Source organism: Rhinatrema bivittatum, chromosome 14 (assembly GCF_901001135.1).
Source record: "Rhinatrema bivittatum chromosome 14, aRhiBiv1.1, whole genome shotgun sequence".
NCBI classification, from domain to species: domain Eukaryota; kingdom Metazoa; phylum Chordata; class Amphibia; order Gymnophiona; family Rhinatrematidae; genus Rhinatrema; species Rhinatrema bivittatum.
The window spans coordinates 57398305-57420983 of record NC_042628.1 but is presented as its reverse complement, the minus strand read 5'-3'; the positions used below and the strand labels follow the sequence as shown (position 1 = coordinate 57420983).

Here is a 22679-nt window from a genome sequence, read left to right as displayed (position 1 = left end):
ACTCTTGGAATAGCCGGGGCCTGGCCCTGTTAGGGCGGATCAACCCGGTGGCACTGGTCCCGGTCGGTGACCTGTGCTCCTCCTCGATCCTCGGAGACCGGATTCAAGTAGAAGATTTCTATCTTACCTTGTCTTCGGCGCTTCCCAGTTTCATCCTGGGCAGTCTCTGGCTGCGAGGGGAGAGGGCAAATACCTTCACCGCTGCGCTCGAGGGTGCACCCGCTGCCTCTCAGCCACGCCCGAAGGATCGGGGGCTAGGTCCTCGCTGCGATTCGGCCACCGGACCGAGGCTCACCTCCGAGGGACCACGGAAATCACCTCAGGAATCTCAACTGGGGGAGGGACCTGAGGGTATCACCGCAGGAGAGCGGGGTTCGTCTTCAGGTAGGTTTTCTTCTTTCAATTTTGGGTTTTCTCCTTTGAATTTGATCTAACGCTTGAGAGCGTGCAGATAGTCCCTAACTGCTATGGAGACGGAAAATACTGAAGAGCTGCACTTCCTGCAGGGGTATATGTACTAGGGGCTGACGACAGATTGAAATCTGATCCGTCTCCAACTGCTAGCAGGAGTACACTATACCCATTGGTCCTGAGTCCATCTGCTACACGCCAGGAAATAGAATGTTATTGACACACAAATGTGTATGACAATTTGGATTATTGTTGACATTTCCTGAATGCCTTGATTATTTCATTTGTATTTAAATGTTATAACTCAATAAATAATAAATAAATAAATTTTATGTGCAGAGATTTTGGGCGTCTACGTGAGCTGCGGTGAGGCATATGCACAGCTGTGCGTCCGGCTTTACTTGTATTCTGCGCCTAGTAAGTTGTACATGAACGTATGTGTGCGATATTACACGCACTGCGCGTACCAACACTCTAGAGTGGGCAATACAGCATGCACGCCACCATGGCCTACCACGTAGTGTGCCGACCAAGCCTAAAGCTGGGCCTAGCCCACCGGGAGGCGCTCAACCCACTCGGAAGCCCACTTCCTCTTATCCCAATGGGATCAGGAACGATGTCGGTACGGCACACCAAGCAAGGAGACCGGAAGAAGTCTTACCGAAACCCCTCTAAAGCATCTCTGAATTGGGAGGTAATTTTTTTTTTTTTACTTACCTGGGCTCAGCGCTTACCTGAGTACAGAGACAGTCCTCGGCTGTGGGGAGAGAGGGCTTTGGTCGTCACCACCGCACATGGCTTCCTGCACATCGCTGCCTTTAAAAGTCTACGCCAGGAAACGGCTCCCGGACCAAGGCATACCTCCGAGGGCTCGGAAATCACCTCAGGAATTCTCAACTGGGGTAGGGACCTTTAGGTATCACCGCACGAGAGTGGGGCTCAATCTTTTCTCCAATTTATAAGTAGAATTTCTTCTTCCAAAAAGTACAGCGATCCCCATAGGGAAAGCACGTCCACCATCTGCTGGAGACTACTGGAGGGCTGAGGTCATTGCAGGTGTGTATGTAGGGTGACTTCAGCTTTGAAACCTGACTCCGTCTCCTTCTGCTGGCAGGAGAGCATAACCCATTGGTCCTGAGTCCATTTGGCTACACGCTAGGAAAGATCAAAGTTTCTGAGCCCAAAAATGACTTGTAGCCATATTTGGAAGTAATTGAAACTGTTTAATGCCATAATTAGGAATTTAAGAAGAGAATTACAGTAATCCAGATTAGAAATAACAAATGATGTTAGGAACAGAGTTTACAGTATATGCAGGAAGTGTGGGGTCAACACCCTGCTAACAATTACAGAATGAATAAAATACCCCAAATATTACTTGCCCTCCTCTCTGCTAGTTTGGTACCCTGCTAGTAGTTACAGAATGGAGCCTACCTCCTCAGCTCATCCTCTGTGTCTCTGTCCGAATCTTCCTCTTTGCTGTCTTGCTGCTCTGGACAGCAGAGAAGAAAAAAAAGTGAAAGGTGAATGTTATAAGAGAATAAAGGCCCAAAGTGTGAGGATTACCTCTCCTAACTTAGTCAATTATACAAAGTTATGGGCCTAGCAATCAAAAGACACCTCTGGAAATGAGACCTGGGCTGCTGTTAACCAATCAAATTCTTGACTGACCACGATTTAGTTTCTTATAACTGTTTATTGAAAGGTTCCCTGCTGAGGCATAAACCAGTACTGCATATAATATATACTATAGTTATTGTCTGTTAGCAGGGCAAAGGAAGGATAAAAAAAAATAACTTTACATAACAGAAATCTATTTTTTCTTGGGGTGTGGCTATTACCAATATCTCTTCAGATTATATCTTGACCAGAGAGCTCTCAAAAGCTAAGAAGAAATTACGTCTTACCTGTTAATTTCCTTTACTTCTGCTCCACCATTCCTGAACCTATGGGTTATATCCTTTCATCCGGCACACATGGAGGCAGAGTTTTTTTTTTGTTTTGTTTTTTAAATGATCACCAGCTTGTGTGTCATATTTAGATCTAATTCAGCAATTTACTACTGTCAAAGCTACAACTATAAAAAACGAAATCAATAACAAGTATCAGTAAAAAAAATAGCAGTCAAACTAAAAACCCTTTGCAAGTCCTATCTTGCATTGCATGGTCTAAACCAGCTACGCTTACTTTTACTTAACATTTTTCTTTTAAAGAACATTTTTCTTGAAGGAACGTCAACCTTCCTTTGCACAAACACAGCCTATATGAAAACACCTAAATCTGATATTTTCTCTATTTTTTTTCTATTTATAATGGGAGAAGTTCTAGATTGCTGTAGCAGAAGTAAAGGAAAGGAAATTAACAGGTAAGACAATTTAGAACATAAGAACATGCCATACTGGGTCAGACCAAGGGTCCATCAAGTCCAGCATCCTGTCTCCAACAGTAGCCAATCCAGGCCACAAGAACCTGGCAAGTACCCCAAAACCAAGTCTATCCCATGTCACTGTTGCTAGTAATAGCAGTGGCTATTTTCTAAGTCAAATTAATTAATAGCAGGTAATGGACTTCTCCTCCCAAGACTTATCCAATCCTTTTTTAAACCCAGCTACACTAACTACACTAAACCACATCCCCTGGCAACAAATTCCAGAGTTTAGATTGTGCATTGAGTGAAAAAGAACTTTCTTTGATTAGTTTTTAAATGTGCCACATGCCACACTTCATGGAGTGCCCCCCTAGTCCTTCTATTAGTCCGAAAGAGTAAATAACCGATTCACATTTACCCATTCTAGACCTCTCATGATTTTAAAGACCTCTATCATATCCCTCCCCCTCAGCATCTCTCTTCAAGCTGAAAAGTCCTAATCTCTTTAGTCTTTCCTCATAGGGGAGCTGTTCCATCCCCTTTAACCATTTTGGTCGCCCTTCTCAGTACCTTCTCCATCGCAAATAAATATCTTTTAGAGATGGTGGCGACCAGAATTGTACACAGTATTCAGGTGTGGTCTCACCATGAGCGATACAGAGGCATTATGATATTTTCCGTTTTATTCACCATTCCCTTTCTAATAATTCCCCAACATTGTTTGCTTTTCGACTGCTGCAGCACACTGAACCGCATTTCAATGTGTTATCAACATTATGACGCTTAGATCTCTTCTCTTGGTGGTAGCTCCCTAATATGGAACCTAAAAGAAAATTAGGTCTTACCTTGGTTAATTTTCGTTCCTGTAGTACCACGGATCAGTCCAGACTCCCGGGTTTTGCCCCCCCTCTAGCAGATGGAGACAGAAGTTTACAAACTAAACTCCGCCTTATCTAGGCTGGTGCCACCTACAGTCTGGCAGTATACTTAATGTCAAAGCAGAGTGAAGCCCCAATCCATCATCAAATTAACTATATACAGTAACCTAACAACAAGAACCACTGGCTCAACAACCCCCCAAATGGGACCAGAACCCGAGCCAATCGATAACAGAATAGACAGGAAGAGACTGAGAATGGACAAAGAGAAAGACCCAATCACTCTGGACTTTCCCTTATCACAGCAGAACAAATGGGCGGGACTGTGGACTGATCCGTGGTACTACAGGAACGAAAATTAACCAAGGTAAGGCCTAATTTTCTTTTCCCTGTACGTACCCGGATCAGTCCAGACTCCTGGGATGTACCAGAGCTACCTTATATGGGATGGGATCTGGAGAGTCTCGACTCTGAGCACCCCTGCCCCGAAACTTCCGCTGCCTGAAGCCTGGACAATCCAGGCGATAATGTCGGGCAAATGTATGCAACGATTTCCATGTCGCCCGCCCTAACAAATCTCTTCTGTGGATTATGGTTGCACTCTGCCCAGGAGGTAGCCTGGGAACGCGTGGAATGGGCCTTTAGACCCACTGGAGTAGACCTGGCCCTGAGACCTACGCCTAACTGATTGCCTCCTTCAACCAGGCGGGCAATAGTAGTCTTGGACGCCGCATGACCTCGACGAGGTTCGCCCCACAGCACAAAGAGATGGTCTGACACCCTAAAGGCGTTAGTAACCTCCAGGTAATACAACAGTGCCCGACGCACATCCAACCTGCGCAAGTCCTTATGTCCGGGATTCGACTTATCAAAATCTGGAAACGAGGGCAATTCCACCGTCTGATTAAGATGAAACGCAGACAATGCTTTAGGTAAAAAGGAAGGCACTGTACGAAGAGAAACTCCTGAGTCCGTAAATTCTCAAAAAAGGGGTCCCAACAAGACAAGGCTTGAAGCTCTGAAACTCGTCTTGCCGAAACAATCGCCACCAAAAAAGACACCTTCAAGTCAAATCCCTTTACGGTAGATTTTGCGAATAGCTCGAAAGGAGCGGCGCACAATGCCTTCAAAACCAAATTCAGTTCCAGGAAGGACAAGGAGTAAGGAATGGCGGACGTAAGGTGCTTAGCACCCACCGAGAAACCGAACTACAACATCCGGATGCGATTGACAATGACAACACGATAATCCCTTAGTCAAGCCATCTTGGAGAAAGCGTAAAACCTCTGGCACTGAAGCACGCGTGGGCCGCAGAGTCCTGCGCAAGACACCACTTCTCAACACCTTCCAGAACGCGCACATAAGCTAAGGACGTCGATGCCTTGCGGGAACCGCAAGAGAGTAGTTACGACCGCATCCGAGTAGCCTCGTGCCTGTCAGCCTGCGCCTCTCAAAAGCCATGCCGCTAGACAAAAAGCATTCGACCCGGTCGAAACAAAAACGGGACCCTGATGGAGAAGATCCGGAAGATAACGGGAACCGGATGGGGTCCTCCAACGCCAGGCTTTGGAGATCCACAAAACCAAGGGACGGCGGGGCCACTCGGGTGCGATGAGAACCACGGCAATGGATGCAGCTCTATATGCGCCGTACGTCCGCCCCGATGAGCGGAGGCCATAGGGGGAAATACATAAAAGGGAAGCCCCTCCGGCCAGGGTAACACCAGAGCATCTACGCCTTCCACTTCCCGTTTCCCAGCGCCGACAAAGAAGCGCGGAGCTTTGGCATTCTTTAATGTCGCCATCAGAATCTAGGAACCGGTGTCCCCCAGCCAGGACACAAAATGAGCTGAAAGGCGACGTCCGCTGAGCTCCCACTCGCCGGGATCAAGACGATTGCGACTGAGAAAGTCCCTTGTACGGTCTCTAACCCCCGGCAATATGCGACTGCCGCAATTGCAGTTTCAGGTTCTTTTCCGCCCAGGCACATCAGCTGCCGGGCTTCGCCTGCTACTGGTTGGCTCCTGGTTCCGTCCTGTCGATTGATGTAGGCCACCGTGGTCGCATTGTCCGACAGAATCCTGACCAATTTGCCTCGGACCGGTGGTAGGAAAGCCTGAAGAGCCAGACGCACTGCCCTGGTCTCCAACGATTGATGGACCAAGTCGCTTCTGGTCGGTGACCATGTGCCCTGAACTGACTTTCGGAGACACACACAGCACCCCACCCCGTACAGGCTGGCATCTGTGGTGATCACCGTCCAGGAGGGAACCACCAACGAGACTTCCACGGCCCAAATTGACGGGACAAAGCCACCAATCCATGCTGGACCGCGCCGACTGCGTGAGAGGCAAAGGTAGATGGAACTGCTCCGACACCGGATTCCAGCGGGAAAGTAATGCCGACTGTAAGGGTCGCATATGAGTGAAAGCCCAGGGAACCAATTCCAGTGTGGAAGTCATAGACCCCACCATTTGTAGATAGTCCCAGACTATTGGCATGGGCTTGGTTAACAATCGCCTGGCTTGGCACTGCAACTTGAGTATGTGTTCCTGAGTGAGGTACACCATGCCCTGCTGAGTGTCGAACAGGGCCCCCAAAAACTCCAGAGACTGAGAAGGCACCAGGTGGCTTTTGGCCAGATTGATCACCCAGCCAAGCTTTTGCAGCAAGCAGACCACTCGGAGAACTGCTTCCTGACAAAGATGTTCCGACTTCGCCCGAATCAACCAATCGTCCAAGTACGGATGCACGAGAAAACCTTCCCTGCGAAGGTGCGCTGCTACCACCACCATAATCTTGGTGAAAGTCCGCGGGGCAGTGGCCAGCCCGAACGGCAATGCCTGGAACTGAAAATGCTGCCCCAGAACGGCAAATCTGAGGTAGCGTTGGTGCTCTGCGCGGATCCCGATATGAAGATACGCCTCCGTGAGATCCAGAGATGCGAGAAATTCCCCTTGTCCCACCGAGGCAATGACCGACCGCAGGGTCTCCATACGAAACTGGGGGACCCTTAAACACTTGTTGACGCTTTTGAGGTCGAGGATCGAACGAAACGTGCCTTCTTTCTTTGGAACCATGAAATAGATGGAATACCGGCCTCGGCGTAGCTCGTGCGATGGCACCGGAATGATCGTGCCTAGATCCTGATAGATGCCGAATCGTTTTTTCGCACCGCCCGGCGTTTTCTCAGAGAACCCGCATGGCGACACCATGAAACAGTGGGGGGGCCGCTGTACAAAATCTAACGCGAAACCTTGACTTATCACCTCCAGGACCCACTGATCCGAGGTGATTCTGGTCCACTCCTCGTAAAACCGCGTCAACCTGCCGCCGATCACTGGAACTGAGGAGTGGACCGGCTTCCCATCATTGGGAAGGCTTAGCACCCTGCGCACCCGTAGCAGCCCCTGGCCTGCCAAAAGGCGTCCGCGAAAGGACTGAGTGTACGACTGCTGCCGGGTGGCACTGTGCCGCAAGGAGGAGGCCGATCCCCGTGAATTGCGAGGTCTCCGGCCGCCGCGAAAACGGAATCTCGACGCTGGCGCCCCTCTAGACCGCGGTCTATCCTCCGGCAATCGATGTACCTTGTTCTCGCCTAGCGACTCAATTAAGTCCTCCAGCTCCTTACCGAACAGCAACTTGCCTTTAAACGGCAGCGAGCCCAAGCGAGCCTTCGACGACACATCTGCCGCCCAATGGCGTAGCCATAGCAAACGCCGCGCCGACACCGCCGAAACCATGGTACGCGCTGAGGTGCGAAGCAAGTCATAAAAGGCATCGGCACTATAGGCAATCACCGCCTCTAAGCGGCCCGCTTGTAACGCCTCTTCCTGCGACAAGGAATCATTGGCCAACAGCTGCTGAACCCACCGAAGTCCTGCCCGCAACGAGAAATTGCTACAGATAGCCGCTCGAATACCAAGAGCAGAGACTTCGAAGATCTTCTTAAGCTGTATCTCCAGCTTGCGATCTTGTAAATCTTTAAGAGCTGTCCCCTCCGGTTCACCGGGATGGTGGTCTTTTTCGTAACGGCCACCACCGGCTGAATCATTTTAGGACCTTCAACAATTCGAGTGAGTCCTCCGGCAGAGGGTAGAGCTTATTCCATGGCCTTAGCCACCTTCAGCCTCAAGTCTGGGGTATCCCATTCCTTGAAAAGTAAATCAGACCGCGGAAAAAATGCAAGGGAAACGCCGACGGTGGGCCCCTGAGGCCCAACACTACTGGATCCGTGCGCCCTAGTCGGGACTCCGGCTGTGGCAATTCTATTCCCAACTCCCCAGAATTGCTAGTATCAGGGTCCCAACTCATCTCGGCGAAACAAACCGAACCACTTTGGGGTCATCCCTCTCTGCCGCAGGGGACCGCTCTGGCCACCTGACCCCGGATTCCCCGCCCCCTTCAATACCACTCGGCTGGGACGGCTGATCTGATCCACTGTTGCTCATCCGGGTCGCTGAGTCCGAGGTGGTATCGGGATCCCCCCAAGGGGGCCCCCAGTCTGAGAGGCCGGACCCTCACAGGGGGATCTGACCCCTGAGCGGGGACCTGGCCCGCTTCCCACTCCGACCCCGGGCCCTGCGATCCCCGCGCTCTCTTCCTGGCCAGGCGCCAGCGACTTGAAGGCTTTGTGCATCACAAGCACAAAATCCGAGGAGAAGGAATCCGAAGAGCTGAGCTCCGGATCCCCCTCTGGATTCGCTATGTAGCCTGACCGCGGAGAACTTGTCCCCTCAGGGACTATCTGCTGAGGGGATAAAGATGACGGAGAATCCTCCCTCCCCTTCGGGGGTGCCGAAATCGTGGGCCCCGACGAAATCAAAAATGGCGGACCTTCCCGCCGCCGGCGCCAAAGGACCCAAAATGGCGCCCGTTCCCATGCTCCGCGGAAGACGGGCCTATGGCAACCCACCGACTTGCTCCCCGGAGCCGTGGCCCACGCCGGCTGTGCACCGTTGCGCTGCCTTCCGGAAAAGAAGACACCCCCTTGCCTCCCGAGACACAGCCAGAACAGAGGTGGTCTCGGGAGAGGCGTCAGACCGCGCAAGCACAGCAGGCCAGCCGTCGCGGCATGCCTCTGAAAGGAAAAGAAAAAACAGCAACAAACGGCCACGCGACCTATCCCCCACGCCCCCAACACGATCGGAGCGCCCAGGCGAAGGAAAGGAGACAGGAGAAGGTAGACAACAAAAACACACACTAACTTTTTTTTTTTTTTTTTTTTTTTACCGTTCGCAGCCAGCTCCAGGACCACCTGGGGGAGTGAACCAAGCTCCCCCGGTGTCACCCCCAGGACAGGAAAACATAAACGCTGGCAAGGGCCCCCAGCCCACCTTCAGCGGTCTCTACCACAGGAGGGATGTGTCCCAGCAGGACCCTCACTGCTCCCTGGGAGGCGACTGGCCGGACCTGCAGGCACACAACTGCAGTCCTCAGCCTCCTACCGACCTACCTAACCCTAATTCTGAATCCTTAAAGTTTACTTTTTTTTTTTTTTTACTAGGCCTCAGCTCAGACTGTAGGTTTTACCACCCTCTCCACCTGCTAGGAGACAGAAGAATACTGCCAGACTGTAGCTGGCACCAGCCTAGATAAGGCGGAGTTTTGTTTGTAAACTTGTTCTCCATCTGCTAGAGGGGGGGGCAAACCCAGGAGTCTGGACTGATCCAGGTACGTACAGGGAACATTGTGTATCTATAGCATGGGTTATTTTCCCCCTATATGCATCACCTGCACTTATCCACATTAAATTTCATCTGCCATTTGGATGCCCAATTTTCCAGTCTCACAAGGTCTTCCTGCAATTTATCACAATCGCTTGTGATTTAACTACTCTGAATAATTTTGTATCATCTGCAAATTTGATACCTCACTCGTCTTATTCCTTTCCAGGTCATTTGAAAAGTATGGGTCCCCAATACAGATCCCTGAGGCACTCCACTGCCCACTCCCCCTCCACTGAGAAAATTGTTCATTTAACCCTACTCTCTGTTTCCTGTCTTTTAGCCAGTTTGTAATCCATGAAAGACATTGCCACCTATCCCATGACTTTTTACTTTTCTTAGAAGCCTCATGAAAAACTTTATCAAATGCCTTCTGAAAAATCCAATACACTACATCTACCGGTTCACCTTATCTACACATTTATTTAACTTCCTTCTGCTCCACTAGTCCCAAACCTATGGAAAATACCAAAGCCCATTTAAGGGTGGATGGATGACAATCCTGCCTTTAAGACTGAAGAACCAAAAATGGTATCTTGTCTAGCAAGAAGATCCAATCTATAAGCGACTTATACAAATTTATTTATTTATTTAAAGCTTTTATATACTGACATTCGTTTGCATATCACAATCGGTTTACAGTAAAACAGAAATATTGGAGGGAAATGTTGAGATTACTTACCTGATAATCTCCTTTTCCTTAGTGTAGACAGATGGACTCAGAACGAATGGGTATAGTATCGTCGTGCTAGCAGTTGGAGACGGATCTGACGTCAGCTCCGGGTGTATATATACCCCCACAGGAAGCGTAGCAACTTAGTAATCTCCTTGCAAAAGCTGTTTATGGATGTGTGTACTGACGCTCAGTGAAATAGTGAAACAGGATTCCCCTGCCCGATTGATAGTAGCTGGAGACCGCCAGCAATTCCCAACCGGAAGGCGTTGGACCACCTGGTAGAGTGTACGCTCTTATGGAAACAGATGGACATGGCTTACCTTGGAATCGGTGGAAACCATGTACACGGCAGCTGGGCGGGATGCTGAGTCCATCTCCTCTACACTAGGAAAAGGAGATTATCAGGTAAGTAATCTCAACATTTCCTGGCGTGTAGCCAGATGGACTCAGAACGAATGGGATGTACAAAAGCTTTACTCCCAGCCTGGGCGGGAGGCTGCCTGAAGACCATGTAGTACCGCCCTCGCAAATGCTGTGTCCTCCCTGGCCTGGACATCCAGAACGGTAGTAGAACCTGGAGAAGGTATGGAGGGAGGACCACGTCGCCGCTTTACATATTTCTGCAGGCGACAGCATCCTGGATTCTGCCCAGGATGCCGCTTGTGCTCTAGGTAGAATGAGCCTTGACCTGTAGAGGCGGAGATTTCCCAGCCTTACATAAGCTGCTCTGATAACTTCTTTTAATCCAGCGGGAAATGGTGGGCCGAGAGGCGCTTCACCTTGTTTCTTTCCGCTGTGCAGGACGAACAGATGGTCCGTCTTTCGTACTTCTTGTGTCACTTCCAGATATCTGGGCAGCAATCTGCCAATGTTGAGATGGCGTAATAAACGCCCATTCTTCAGATTTCTTCAAACCTGCCGTGGTAGGCAAGGATATGGTTTGGTTAAAGATGAAACTGTGAAACCACTTTAGGTAGAAAGGAGGGGACCGTGCGAAGATGTATAGCCTCAGGAGTGATCCTGAGAAAGGGATCCCGGCAGGACAGTGCTTGTAGCTCTGAGATGCGGCGTGCTGAACATATAGCCAGCAAGAAAACCCATCTTCCAAGTTAGAGAACGAGAGAGACAGGCCCCGAAGGGGTCTGAAGGTGGATCCCGCGAGGAAATCCAAAACGAGGTGAGGTTCCATAAGGGCACAGGCCACTTCAGTGGCGGACGGATATGCTTGACTCCTTTCAGGAAGCGAGAAACATCTGGGTGCTTGGCGATGGTCTTGCCATCCCTCCTAGGGCCGTAGCAAGACAGCGCAGCCACCTGAAACCTTGATGGAGCTGAGGGAGAGACCCTTCTGAAGTCCATCTTGCAGGAAATCCAACAACAATAGGGATTGTGGTCGCATGTGGATTGGTGCCATGAGTGTCGCACCATGCTTCGAATACTCTCCAGATCCTTACGTAGGTGAGGGATGTGGAAACCTTGCGAGCTCGGAGGAGTGTATCTATCACGGGCTCCGAGTAACCTCTTTTCTTCAGTCTAGCCCTCTCAAATGGCCAGACTGTAAGAGAGAATTGAGCTGGATCCTCATGAAGGATGGGACCTTGACGTAGCAGGTCCCTGAGCGGAGGCAGGGGAAGGGGCTCCCCTGCCAGTAGTCTTCTCATGTCCGCGTACCAGGGTCTTCTTGGCCAGTTCTGGTGCCACTAGAAGAACTAGGCCCCGGTGCTTCTGAATCTTGTGGATAAGGGTGCCCAGCAGGGGCCACGGAGGAAAGGCGTATAGCAGGGCCCCTGGGGGCCATGGCTGAACCAGGGCAATCGATCCCTTTGAGAGAACGGATCTCGCTTGCGGCTGAAGTATCTGGGTACTTGAGGCATTGGACCTGTCCGCTAGTAAGTCCTGTCCAGAATCCCCCAGTGATTCACAATCATCTGGAAGGCTGTGGGCGACAGCTGCCATTCCTCCCCCGGACTTAGGCTTTCTCTGCTGAGGAAGTCTGCCGTGGGTGACCTTTCCCGGGCAATGTGGACGGCGGAGATGTTCCTGAAGATTCGCCTCTGCCCAAGCCATCAGCGGGGCGATCTCTAGGGACACCTGTCGACTTTTGGTTCCGCCCTGACGGTTTGATGTATGCCACCATGGGTGGCGTTGTCGGACATCACTCTGACTGCCCGGTTTTCCGCAGTCTGTGAGCAAATTGTAGGCAGGCTAACCGGGACTGCCCGTGCCTCTAGGCGGTTGATGTTCCACCCCGCTTCTTTCTCTTTCTGTTCCACCTCCCTGTGGGTGAGTTCTTCGCAGTGTGCTCCCAATCCGCTCAGACTGGCATCTGTGGTGATCAGAATCCACGTGGGGGAGGACATCTCGGACCCCCTGCTCGTGTGGTTGGACTGCAACCATCACCGTAGCTGGGTCCGCACTCTGGCCTGGTAGAGGTAGATGCATGGAGTAGTTCCGGAGCGGGGACTCCAGCGAGGAGAGAAGGGAGCTTTGTAGAGGTCCTCATATGGGCCCTTGCCCAGGTACCACTTCCAGGGTGGATGCCATGAGGCCGAGAACGACTGCAGATAATCCCAAGCTATGGGTCGGCTGGCTCCCATCAAGGACCGGAGACGCGGTCTGAAGTTTTAATCTTCTCTTGGTGGTGAGACTGACTGTGTCTGCCTGGGTGTCGAACTGGACTCCCAGGTATTCCAGAGATTGGGAAGGCTGTAGACAACTCTTGTGTAGGTTGACTACCTATCTCAGGCTTTCCAGAAGGGCAATCACTCTGTTGGTTGCCTGATGGCTCTCCTCTCGTGATTTCGTCCTGATCAGCCAATCGTCTAGGTAGGGTATGGACAAGGATAACCTTCCCGTCTGAGCGCCGCTGCTACCACTACGATCACCTTGGTGAAGGTCTGCGGCGACGTGACTAGCCCGAAGGCAAAGCCCGGAATTGGAAGTGGCGTCCCAGAAACCTTGAAGCGTAGGTAGCGCTGATGATCCTGATGGATCGGGATATGCAGGTAGGCTTCTGATAAATCTAAGGCCGTGAGGAATTCTCCTGGCTGTACTGCGTTCCTTGACTGAGCGCAGAGTTTCCTTGCGAAACCTCGGGACCCGTAAGTATCGGTTGACTGACTTGAGGTCCAGTATGGGCCGGAAAGTGCCCTCTTTCTTGGGTACCATGAAATAAATGGAATAATGCCCAGAATTCATTTCCCGTGCAGGTACAGGGATTATGGCTTTCAAGGACAGGAGCCTCGCCAAGGTAGCTTCCAATGCTGCCTTCTTGTGGATCGGACACGGAGATTCCACAAAACCTGTCCGGAGGGAGAGATGATGGAAGTCCAGAAAATAACCCTCTCGGATGATGGCGAGGACCCACTGGTCTGACGTAATCTCGACCCATCTGGGGTAGAAGAGGGTTAACCTGCCCCCTATGGCCCCATCCCCCGGATGGAACGGCTGATTCTCATTGGGAGGAGCGGCCGGGGCCTGAACCCGAGCTGGCTCCCCTCTTCTGCTGCTTGGGCCGAAAGGACTGGGTTCCTGGCCTAAGGACGAGGGTGCCTGGTAACGACCCCTATAGGGAATGAAGCGTTGAGAACTTCTGCCTCTGGAAGGCCTTGGAAAGGCGCGCTGGTTCCTATTGAACCTGTCTTCCGGCAGTCGAGGTATTGGCGAGGCACCCCATGTGCTGGCCAGTTTATCAAGGTCGCTGCCAAACAGGAAAAGAACCCCTAAAGGGCATTCTGGTGAGGCGTGTCTTCGAAGGAAGCATCAGCACTGACCAATTCCGTATCCAGAGCTGCCTCCTGGCAGCTACCGAAGATGAGATCCCCTTGGCTGTTGTACGGACTAGGTCGGATGCGGCATCCGTGAGGAACGAAAGAACGGACTCCATGTCCCACTGCTGGAGGCATTGTTCCTGAACCTGTGACAACAGGAACGCGTCACCACTGTGCAGCAGGTTGCGATTCGCAAAGACAAAGCTGCCACCCTCAAATGTCTGTTTCAGGATGGCGTCCAGTCGCCGGTCGTGAGCCTCCTTGAGGGCCGCTCCCCCTCTACTGGAATGGTAGTGGCGCTTAACCACCGCGCTAACCAAGGCGTCCACCTGAGGGCACGCCAGCATCTTCTTGATTGCCGGATCCAGGGGGTAACATGCCTATCAGGCCCCAATCCCCTTTGAATGCGGCCGCTGGTGCAGCCCATTCCAGATCTATCAGTTGCTGTGCGGCTTGCAAGAAGGGAAAATGGCGGGCTGTAGGACGAAGACCTTCCAGCAGAGGGTTCTGTGTAGATGGCACCGTAGTGCTGGGGCCTGTAATATCCAAACTCTGCCAGGCACTGAGATACTAGGTCGGAGGAGAATCTTCCTTGGTGAAGAACCGCCTCATGGTTCGATATGGCTCAATTCCCCGAGGGAAGTTCCCCTCCTCGGGGGTTCTGAGTTGGTCTCCGAGACATCAGGGTCCGCCTGAATCGGACTGCCCGGAAGGCGGGTGTGCATGCCCACGAGGGGCGCGAAGGTCCAGGGGCAGGATCCGCTGCAGCAGCAACAGGAGCAGCAAGCAACAGCAGGGCCTGGACGGGAAGCTGATTACATCTGTACAAAGGCATGGATCCCCTTAAAGAGATCCACCCAGAAAATGGAAGTGGTCTCAAGTCGTCGGGGTACCAGGTCCCCCGGAATCCCAGGTTGTTCGAGAACCGCCTGCGAGATCCGGGGGTGGCCCCTGGGGAACTGTCAACAAACCTCGGTTGAGACTGGTCCTGGCCCGAGGCTCCCACTGCCTCCTCACATTGGGCACAAAGGGAGTCTGGCTCCTCGCTGTGCGTGGCCCTAAGCTGGCATGCTGAGCAGAGGCAGAGGGCTTTGACGCCGGAATCAGGAGGCGCTGCCGCCGGAGACGCCGGGGCGTCTGAATGTTCCATCGCTGAAGAATATGCGCTCAAGAATATGCGGCAGCAATATGCGCTCAATACAATAAGCGCTTAATACTATGCGGCAGCAATGTGCGCTCAATACAATAAGCGGTCAATAATATGCGGCAGCTATATACGCTTAATACAATGTGCGCTCAATACAATAAGCGCTCAATAATATGCGGCAGCTATATATGCTTAATATAATATGCGCTCAATAATATGCGGCAGCAATATACGCTGAATACAATATGCGCTCGATAATAAGCGGCAGCTATATACGCTCAATACAATATGCGCTCAATACAATATGCGCGCAATAATAAGCGGCAGCTATATACGATCAATACAATGTATACACAATAATATGCGGTCAGTAATATACGCTAAATGGTAGACAACATACGCTCCAAATATGCGCTCAATATGATACAGGCGCCTATCATGGGCGCTCAATACCTTAACAAGGCTGACAAAATGGCGACCTCCGCGGCTTGCCGGATACAGGCAACGCCGCCGATCCTCGTACCTCGGAGACCAAAAGTAGGAGATGTACGCATTACCTGATCCTCGGCGCTTCCCGGCTGGAACCCGGCTGCGGGGGAGAGGGGAAATACCTTCACCATCGCGCTTGAGGAATGCACCCGCTGCCTCCCAAGTCCATGCCGGGACCAAGGCGCCTCTTAGCCCGACCCAAGCCCTTCTTGCTCGGGGGCTTGGTCCCTGCCGCGATTTGGCCACCGGACCGAGGCCTAAACCTCCGAGGGATCACGGAAATCACCTCGGGAAACTCAACTGGGGGAGGGACCAAATGGTATCACCGCAGGAGTGCGGGGCTCGATGTTCCTGTAGAAATTTAGTAAGTAGAAAGTAGAAAATAGAAAGTAGATTGGAAACACGCTCAGCGAGCGTGCAAGCTCTCCAAACTGCTTTGGAGATGGAAATTACTGAAGGGCTTCACTTCCTGTGGGGGTACATGTACCCGTGCTGACGTCAGATCCGTCTCCAACTGCTAGCAAGAGCACACTATACCCACTTGTTCTGAGTCCATCTGGCTACACGACAGGAAATAACATAATAATGAACCGAAACATGTATAGACTAACCTAAAAACTAAGTTTATAAAATGATAATATCTATGTAAAATGATAATATCTATGTTAACAACCATATGAACGAACTTTTTGAAAACTCTGTTAAACATTGAAACCTTGTAAACCGTTGTGATGGCGAAACAGAACGACGGTATATAAAACTTGATAAATAAAACAAATAAATAATAATGCAAAAAGATTCCATGTGGATTCAAAGAACATATATATTCTGATTTTAGATCCAAAATGGATCACAAAATAAATTGAATAATATCCCTTTTGACACTCCTTGATTGGAACCAGTCAAATTGCCTGCAATTTAATCAACTTGTTCAATGTCCAAACGAATTGCGGCAACCTTGACTGGAATATGGGCAGGTAAGATAACAAAACGATCTCTTATTAATCTTCTTAATTCTGCAGGGTAACCATATTGGATTATATCCAAAACCCATTGATCTGAAGTAATGTGGATCCATTCCCCAAGAAAAGCCTGTAACCTGCCCCCCCTATGGGCTCCCCTAGCGAATGAATCCTCTGGGCTTCATTGTGTACTCTGTGAAGCACTGGTGGGCCAGGAAGAATCGTCCCTTGGCCTTCTTGCTCCTCGAAAGGGCCGAGATCTACCTTTATCTCTTGAAAACCCCTGACCTGACACGGCTCCTGCCCTTGATGCAGACATCCCGGGAGGCTGATCCAAGATGGCCACTGCAACCAAATCAGCTGTTGGAATGGCTGAAGTTAACAGCTTTCCAGAGGCAGAAATCATCCTGGGTGAAGATTTGTGTGTGCCTGGAGCTTCAAGAAGGAAGTCTTTTTGTTGGAAGTAGCATCTGGGTTAGATCAAGGTGATTCAGATTTACTGTGGCAAACCGAGCAAACTTCCTTCAGCAGATGTGTACAAACACCGCAGCGACGATTTTTCTCACCATCGAATCAATTTGAAAGGGTTCAAGTATAAGGCTGTAACAAGGCAAGCAGCTTAACAGGTTTTGTACCTCCTCCATCTACTGGAGACAGAAATACTGAAGAAGGGGTGCTCTTCAAGTTTTTCTCTGTCTCCATCTGCTGGAAGGGAGGCAAAACCCAGCAGTCTGGACTGATCCGGATATGTACAGGGAGCTACCTTTTTCCTCTTTCTTTGCTAGAATTAACTTGTAAAGGAAAATTAGTTCTTACCTGATAATTTTCGTTCCTGTAGTACCACGGATCAGTCCAGACACCTGGGTTTTGCCTCCGCACCAGCAGATGGAGACAGAGCAAGATTTTACTGGCTCCGCCACATATAGCAGGGTGCCACCCACAGCCTCTCAGTCTTACGTAATGTCAAAGCAGATTATAAGAGCACATATCCACTACCTAACTATGTTAACCCAACAACAAAACAAGTTCAAACCCCCAACTGGAACAAGGCTCCCAGAACCAATGGAGTGAACAAATCAAGAACCAACTAGTATAAATCCACGAGCGGACTCTCCGTTACTTCAGCATAAACTCTCCTTCAGCGTAGATATACTCGAGAGACGGGCGGGTCCTTGGACTGATCCGTGGTACTACAGGAACGAAAATTATCAGGTAAGAACTAGTTTTCCTTTCCCTGTACGTACCCGGATCAGTCCAGACACCTGGGATGTACCAGAGCCAATTTACCTAGGGTGGGATGCAGAGAGCCCCGCTCGGATAACTCCCTCACCAAAACCCCCGAATTTGTGGCCTGCACATCCAATCGATAATGTTTTGCAAAGGTATGCAACAACTTCCACGTGGCCGCCCTACAGTTTTCCTGAGGTGACACTTGAAAGGATTCCACCCATGAAGCCGCTTGAGACCGCGTAGAATGAGCCCGAAGCCCTACGGGAACCGGTCGCCCCCGCAGTAAGTATGCCGAGCCAATGGCCTCCTTGAGCCAACGAGCGATTGTGGTCTTGGAAGCCACACCACCTCTCTTGGACCAGTGCACAAAACAAATAGATGATCCGAAACCCGAAACGGATTCGTGACCTCCAGATAGCGTAACAAGGCCCCTGCGGACATCCAGTTTTCCGTAATTCCCTCCCCCCGGACTCTGACCGATCCCCTTCAGGGAAGGAGGGAAGTTCGATGGACTGATTCAAATGAAAAACGGAGACCACCTTGGACAGAAAGGAAGGAACCGTCCTCAACGAGACCCCGGAATCTGAGATCCGTAAGAACAGCTCCCTACACGACAGAGCCTGCAATTCAGAAACTCGCCTAGCTGAAGTAATTGCCACTAGGAACACCACCTTCATCGTAAGGTCCTTCAAAGTCGTGCGCTTAAGAGGTTCAAAATGTGCCGAACACAAGGCCAATAGCACCCAGTTGAGATTCCAGGACGGACAAGGGTGCCGTAATGGAGGGCGCAGATGCTTAGCCCCCCGAAGAAAGCGAGTGACATCTGGATGTAAAGCCAGTGACACCCTGTGAACTTTACTTCTAAGACACCCCAGCGCTGCCACCTGCACGCGAAGGGTACTACAAGAGAGACCTTTCGAGAGACCAGCCTGTAGAAAAGCTAGGACATCAGACACTGCAGCTCCCATAGGGTCCAGACTGTGAGCCCTACACCAATCCTCAAACACCGACCAGACCCTAACATAGGCCAACGACGTAGACTGTTTCCTCGATCTCAACAATGTGGTTATCACCGCCTCCGAATATCCCTTCTTCTTTAGGAGTTTCCTCTCAAAAGCCAGGCCGCGAGACAGAAGCAATCCGCCTCCTCCAAACAGACGGGGCCTTGTTGAAGAAGAGCTTGGGACTCCCTAAAGTGAAAGGGTGGCTCGACCACCAAGTGGAGGAGGTCCGCGAACCACGGCCGTCTTGGCCATTCCGGCGTTACTAAGATCACGGGCGCCGGATGTAGTTCTATGCGCCGAAGCACCTTGCCGATCAGGGGCCACGGAGGGAAGACATACAGTAGAATGTTGGTGGGCCAGGGAAGCACTAGCGCGTCGACGCCTTCGGCCCCTCTCTCTCTCCGCCGACTGTGGAATCGCGGAGCTTTCGCATTCTGAAAAGTGGCCATCAGGTCCATGTGAGGCGTGCCCCACCTTTCGCAGACGAGTTGAAACGCTTCCTCTGCCAGTTCCCATTCCCCGAGATCTAGATGACGACTACTGAGAAAATCCGCCTGAACATTGTCCACTCCGGCTATGTGAGACGCCGCCAGGTAGCTGAGATTCTGCTCCGCCCAGCGCATCATTAGCTGGGCCTCCGTCGCCACCAGTTGACTCTTCGTTCCACCCTGGCGATTGATGTATGCCACTGTGGTCGCATTGTCCGACAACACTCTGACCGCCTTCCCCCGAATTAACGGTAGGAAATATTGCAACGCCAGAGCCACCGCCCTGGTCTCCAAGCAGTTGATGGACAATCGAGACTGTGTCCTGGACCACTGCCCCTGCACTGAACGTCCAAGACATACCGTTCCCCAGCTGGAGAGACTGGCATCCGTGGTGACCATCGTCCATTCGGGCATAACCAGGGACACTCCCGACACCAAATGATTGGACTCTAGCCGCCAGCTGAGACTGGCTCTCGCCTGGTCCATGAGGGGAAGCGGCAGATGAAATTGTTCAGACACCGGATTCCAGCGAGACAACAACGCCGATTGTAAAGGCCGCAGATGAGGAAAGCCAAGGGCACCAAAGCTAGCGTGGACACCATGGAGCCCAAAACTTGAAGATAGTCCCGCACCTGAGGCATTCGCAGAGACAATAAGCGTCGCACCTGGCCTTGTAACTTGACCACGCTCCCGGGTGAGAAACACTTTCCCCAGTCTTGTGTCGAACAGCGCCCCCAGGAATTCCAATGACTGAGTTGGTATCAAATGACTCTTGGCCAGATTGACCACCCAGCCTAGGGAGCGCAATAGCTGGAGAACCCTGTTGATCGCCTCCTGACACTGTCTTTCGGACCTCGCCCGAATCAACCAATCGTCCAAGTAGGGATGCACCAGGAACCCCTCCCTCCGGAGCCAAGCTGCCACCACTACCATCACCTTGGTGAACGTACGAAGAGCGGTGGCTAGTCCGAAAGGAAGAGCTCGAAACTGATAGTGCCTGCCCAGTATGCAGAACCGAAGAAACCTCTGGAAGAACGGCTGAATGCCTATGTGAAGATATGCCTCCGTCAGATGCAGAGAAGCCAGGAACTCGCCTGGACGCACTGAGGCAACCACCGACCGAATCGTCTTCATTTTGAAGCGTGGGATCCGTAAGCACCGATTGACGCTCTTCAGATCCAAAATTGGCCTGAACGTGCCCTCCTTCTTGGGGACAACGAAGTATATGGAGTACCGGCCCGTGCGTTGCTGACCTCGCGGTACGGGGGTGATGGCCCCCAAATCCTCTAGTTGTTGCAGTGTGTCCAGCACCACCCGCCGCTTCTCCGGGCCCTTGCAAGGCGAGACGAGAAACTTGCTTGTAGGCATCCGTACAAAATCTAAAGCGTAACCGTGACATATCACGGAGAGGACCCACTGGTCCGCCATTACCTTGGTCCATTCCTCGGCAAATTGCATCAGCCGGGCCCCCACATGTGGCACCAGACAACATCTGCCGCGAGGGATGGACCAAATGATCTTCATTGGGAGGCTTTAGGCCCCAATCGTGCTGGGGAAGCACCTTGCTTTCCGCTTCGTCTGCCACGAAAGGACTGAGACCACGACGGCTGTCGGGACGAGCTGGCACGGTAAGCCGATCCTGACGATCTCATTGGTCGGGACCTCCTGTTCCCTCTGAATCGGGTCCTATTGGGGAACAACCCCCGAGATCTAGGTCTGTCCTCCAGTAGCTTAAACGCTTTAGTCTCCCCGAGCGACTGCATCAGATCATCCAACTGCTTGCCAAACAACAGCTTCCCCTTGAAGGGAAGGGCTCCCAGATGGGCCTTAGAGGACCCGTCTGCTGCCCAATGTTGAAGCCAGAGAAGCCGGTGAGCCGAGACCACTGACACCATCGATCTGGCCGACGTACGCAACAGGTCATACAACGCATCCGTGCTGTAGGCTATCACTGCCTCCAGGCGGTTTGCCTGAAGAGCCTCTGCTTCCGAAAGATCCTCATTTGCCTGAAGCTGCTGAGCCCAGCGCAGGCCCGCCCTGAGGGCAAACTTACTACAGATCGCTGCGATTACCCCCAGGGCCGAAACTTCAAACACTTTCTTAAGTTGAAGCTCCAACTTCCTATCCTGGACGTCCTTGAGAGCTGTGGCCCCCGTTACTGGAATCGTCGACCTCTTCGTCACCGCAGCATCCACTCTAGGCAGGCGAAGGAGTTCCAGGGCGTCTTCCGGAAGTGGATATAGCTTATCCATGGCCTTACTCACCTTCAGGCCCAGCTCCGGAGTGTCCCACTCTCTCGGAACAGGATGTCCGTTGCTGCAAAGTGGAATGGGAAAGCGACGGGTGGACCCCGGAGACCCAACACCACCGGATCCCATCTTGGCCCCCGGACGGGACTCCACTGGAGGCGCCTCCACACCGAGCTCCTGCAGTATGGCCGGGATGAGAGGAACCAGCTCCTCCTTTTTAAATAGATGGACCACCTTTGGATCTTCACCGTCCGCTACCGGCAGCCCCTTGCTGGTCCCAGGCTGCACTGGCACCTCACCAGCCAACTCGTCAACCCCGCCCAGGGGTCTCGGGAGCGGATCCTTCTCATCCTGAGAAGAGGACTCCGTGACCGCGCCCTGAGGGACCGTCCGCAAGGGTCGTTTTTCCCTTGGAGGTTCCACCTCCCAGGGAGTCCTATCCTTATGCTGCCTCTTCCGGGCGCTGGACTGCTTCCTACTGCCCTCAGGGGCCCTCTTTGCCTTTTTCTTAAGGACTCTGTGCTTTAGGACTTTTTTCATTAAAAGTACAAAATCCGACGAAAACGATGAGTCCCCCGACGAGGAAGGCTCCCCCAGGCTATCCTCCGGTACGGGGGAGGCAGCCCCGCCCCCCCGGTCCGGCCGCTGAGGAGAAAGCGCGGGAGGCATCGGCCCATCCCCCGATGCCGCCCGCGTGGCCTCCCTAAAAGAATCTAAGATGGCTGGATCTGCACAGCCCTCGGTGAGCCTCCCTTCGTGCGGCGGCAATTGCGGCGCCCTGGTCCGGCTCCCCCGACGGCCCTTCACCGCCCTGCACACAACTCGCGCACATCCCGTCACCCGCCGAGCCGCACGGGACACACGCCGAGCCTCGCGGCATCTTCCGCCGGCCGCCCCTCTGCTAAAGCAAACACGAACGAGGAGCACAGCCGCGAACCTGACACTGTCTTTTGGAACTAACCGCAATGGAGAGTCGGAGCGCAGGGTGGATTACAAAAACCAAAGGCCGCTTCGTACAAATAAAAGTTTTGTTTTTTTTTTTGTACTTTACGTGCTGGCGCTGGCCGTGGTGCTGGGCTCCTGCTCCAGTATGGGGTGAGTGAACTGGGCTCCCCGTCACCCCCGATGCTGCTAACCCGTCACGGCCGGGTCCTCGACCCTTAGCAGCTGCCTCAACCAGGGAAGGATGACCCCCTCAGGATATTCCACTCCCCTGGGAGGCTCCCATGGCCAAGATCTGACTGAGTCTTCTTTGTGTCCTTTTGTCTTGTTTCTTTTTTTT

General features: G+C 52.0%; 1 protein-coding gene across 6 annotated transcripts in view; it reads right to left on the bottom strand.

Annotated features, from left to right (window-relative positions):
• The window catches only part of XRCC1 (X-ray repair cross complementing 1), a 339102-nt gene that overhangs the window by 98766 nt on the left and 217657 nt on the right, over positions 1–22679 (bottom strand). For all 6 annotated transcript variants that reach the window (XR_003852563.1, XM_029576097.1, XM_029576094.1 and 3 more), the window contains exon 13: positions 1846–1903. Coding sequence is in view for 5 of the 6 variants with exons in the window: in XM_029576097.1 (XP_029431957.1) it covers positions 1846–1903 (58 nt within the window). In the remaining variant the exon portion in view is untranslated. The remainder of the gene's footprint in view (positions 1–1845; positions 1904–22679) is intronic.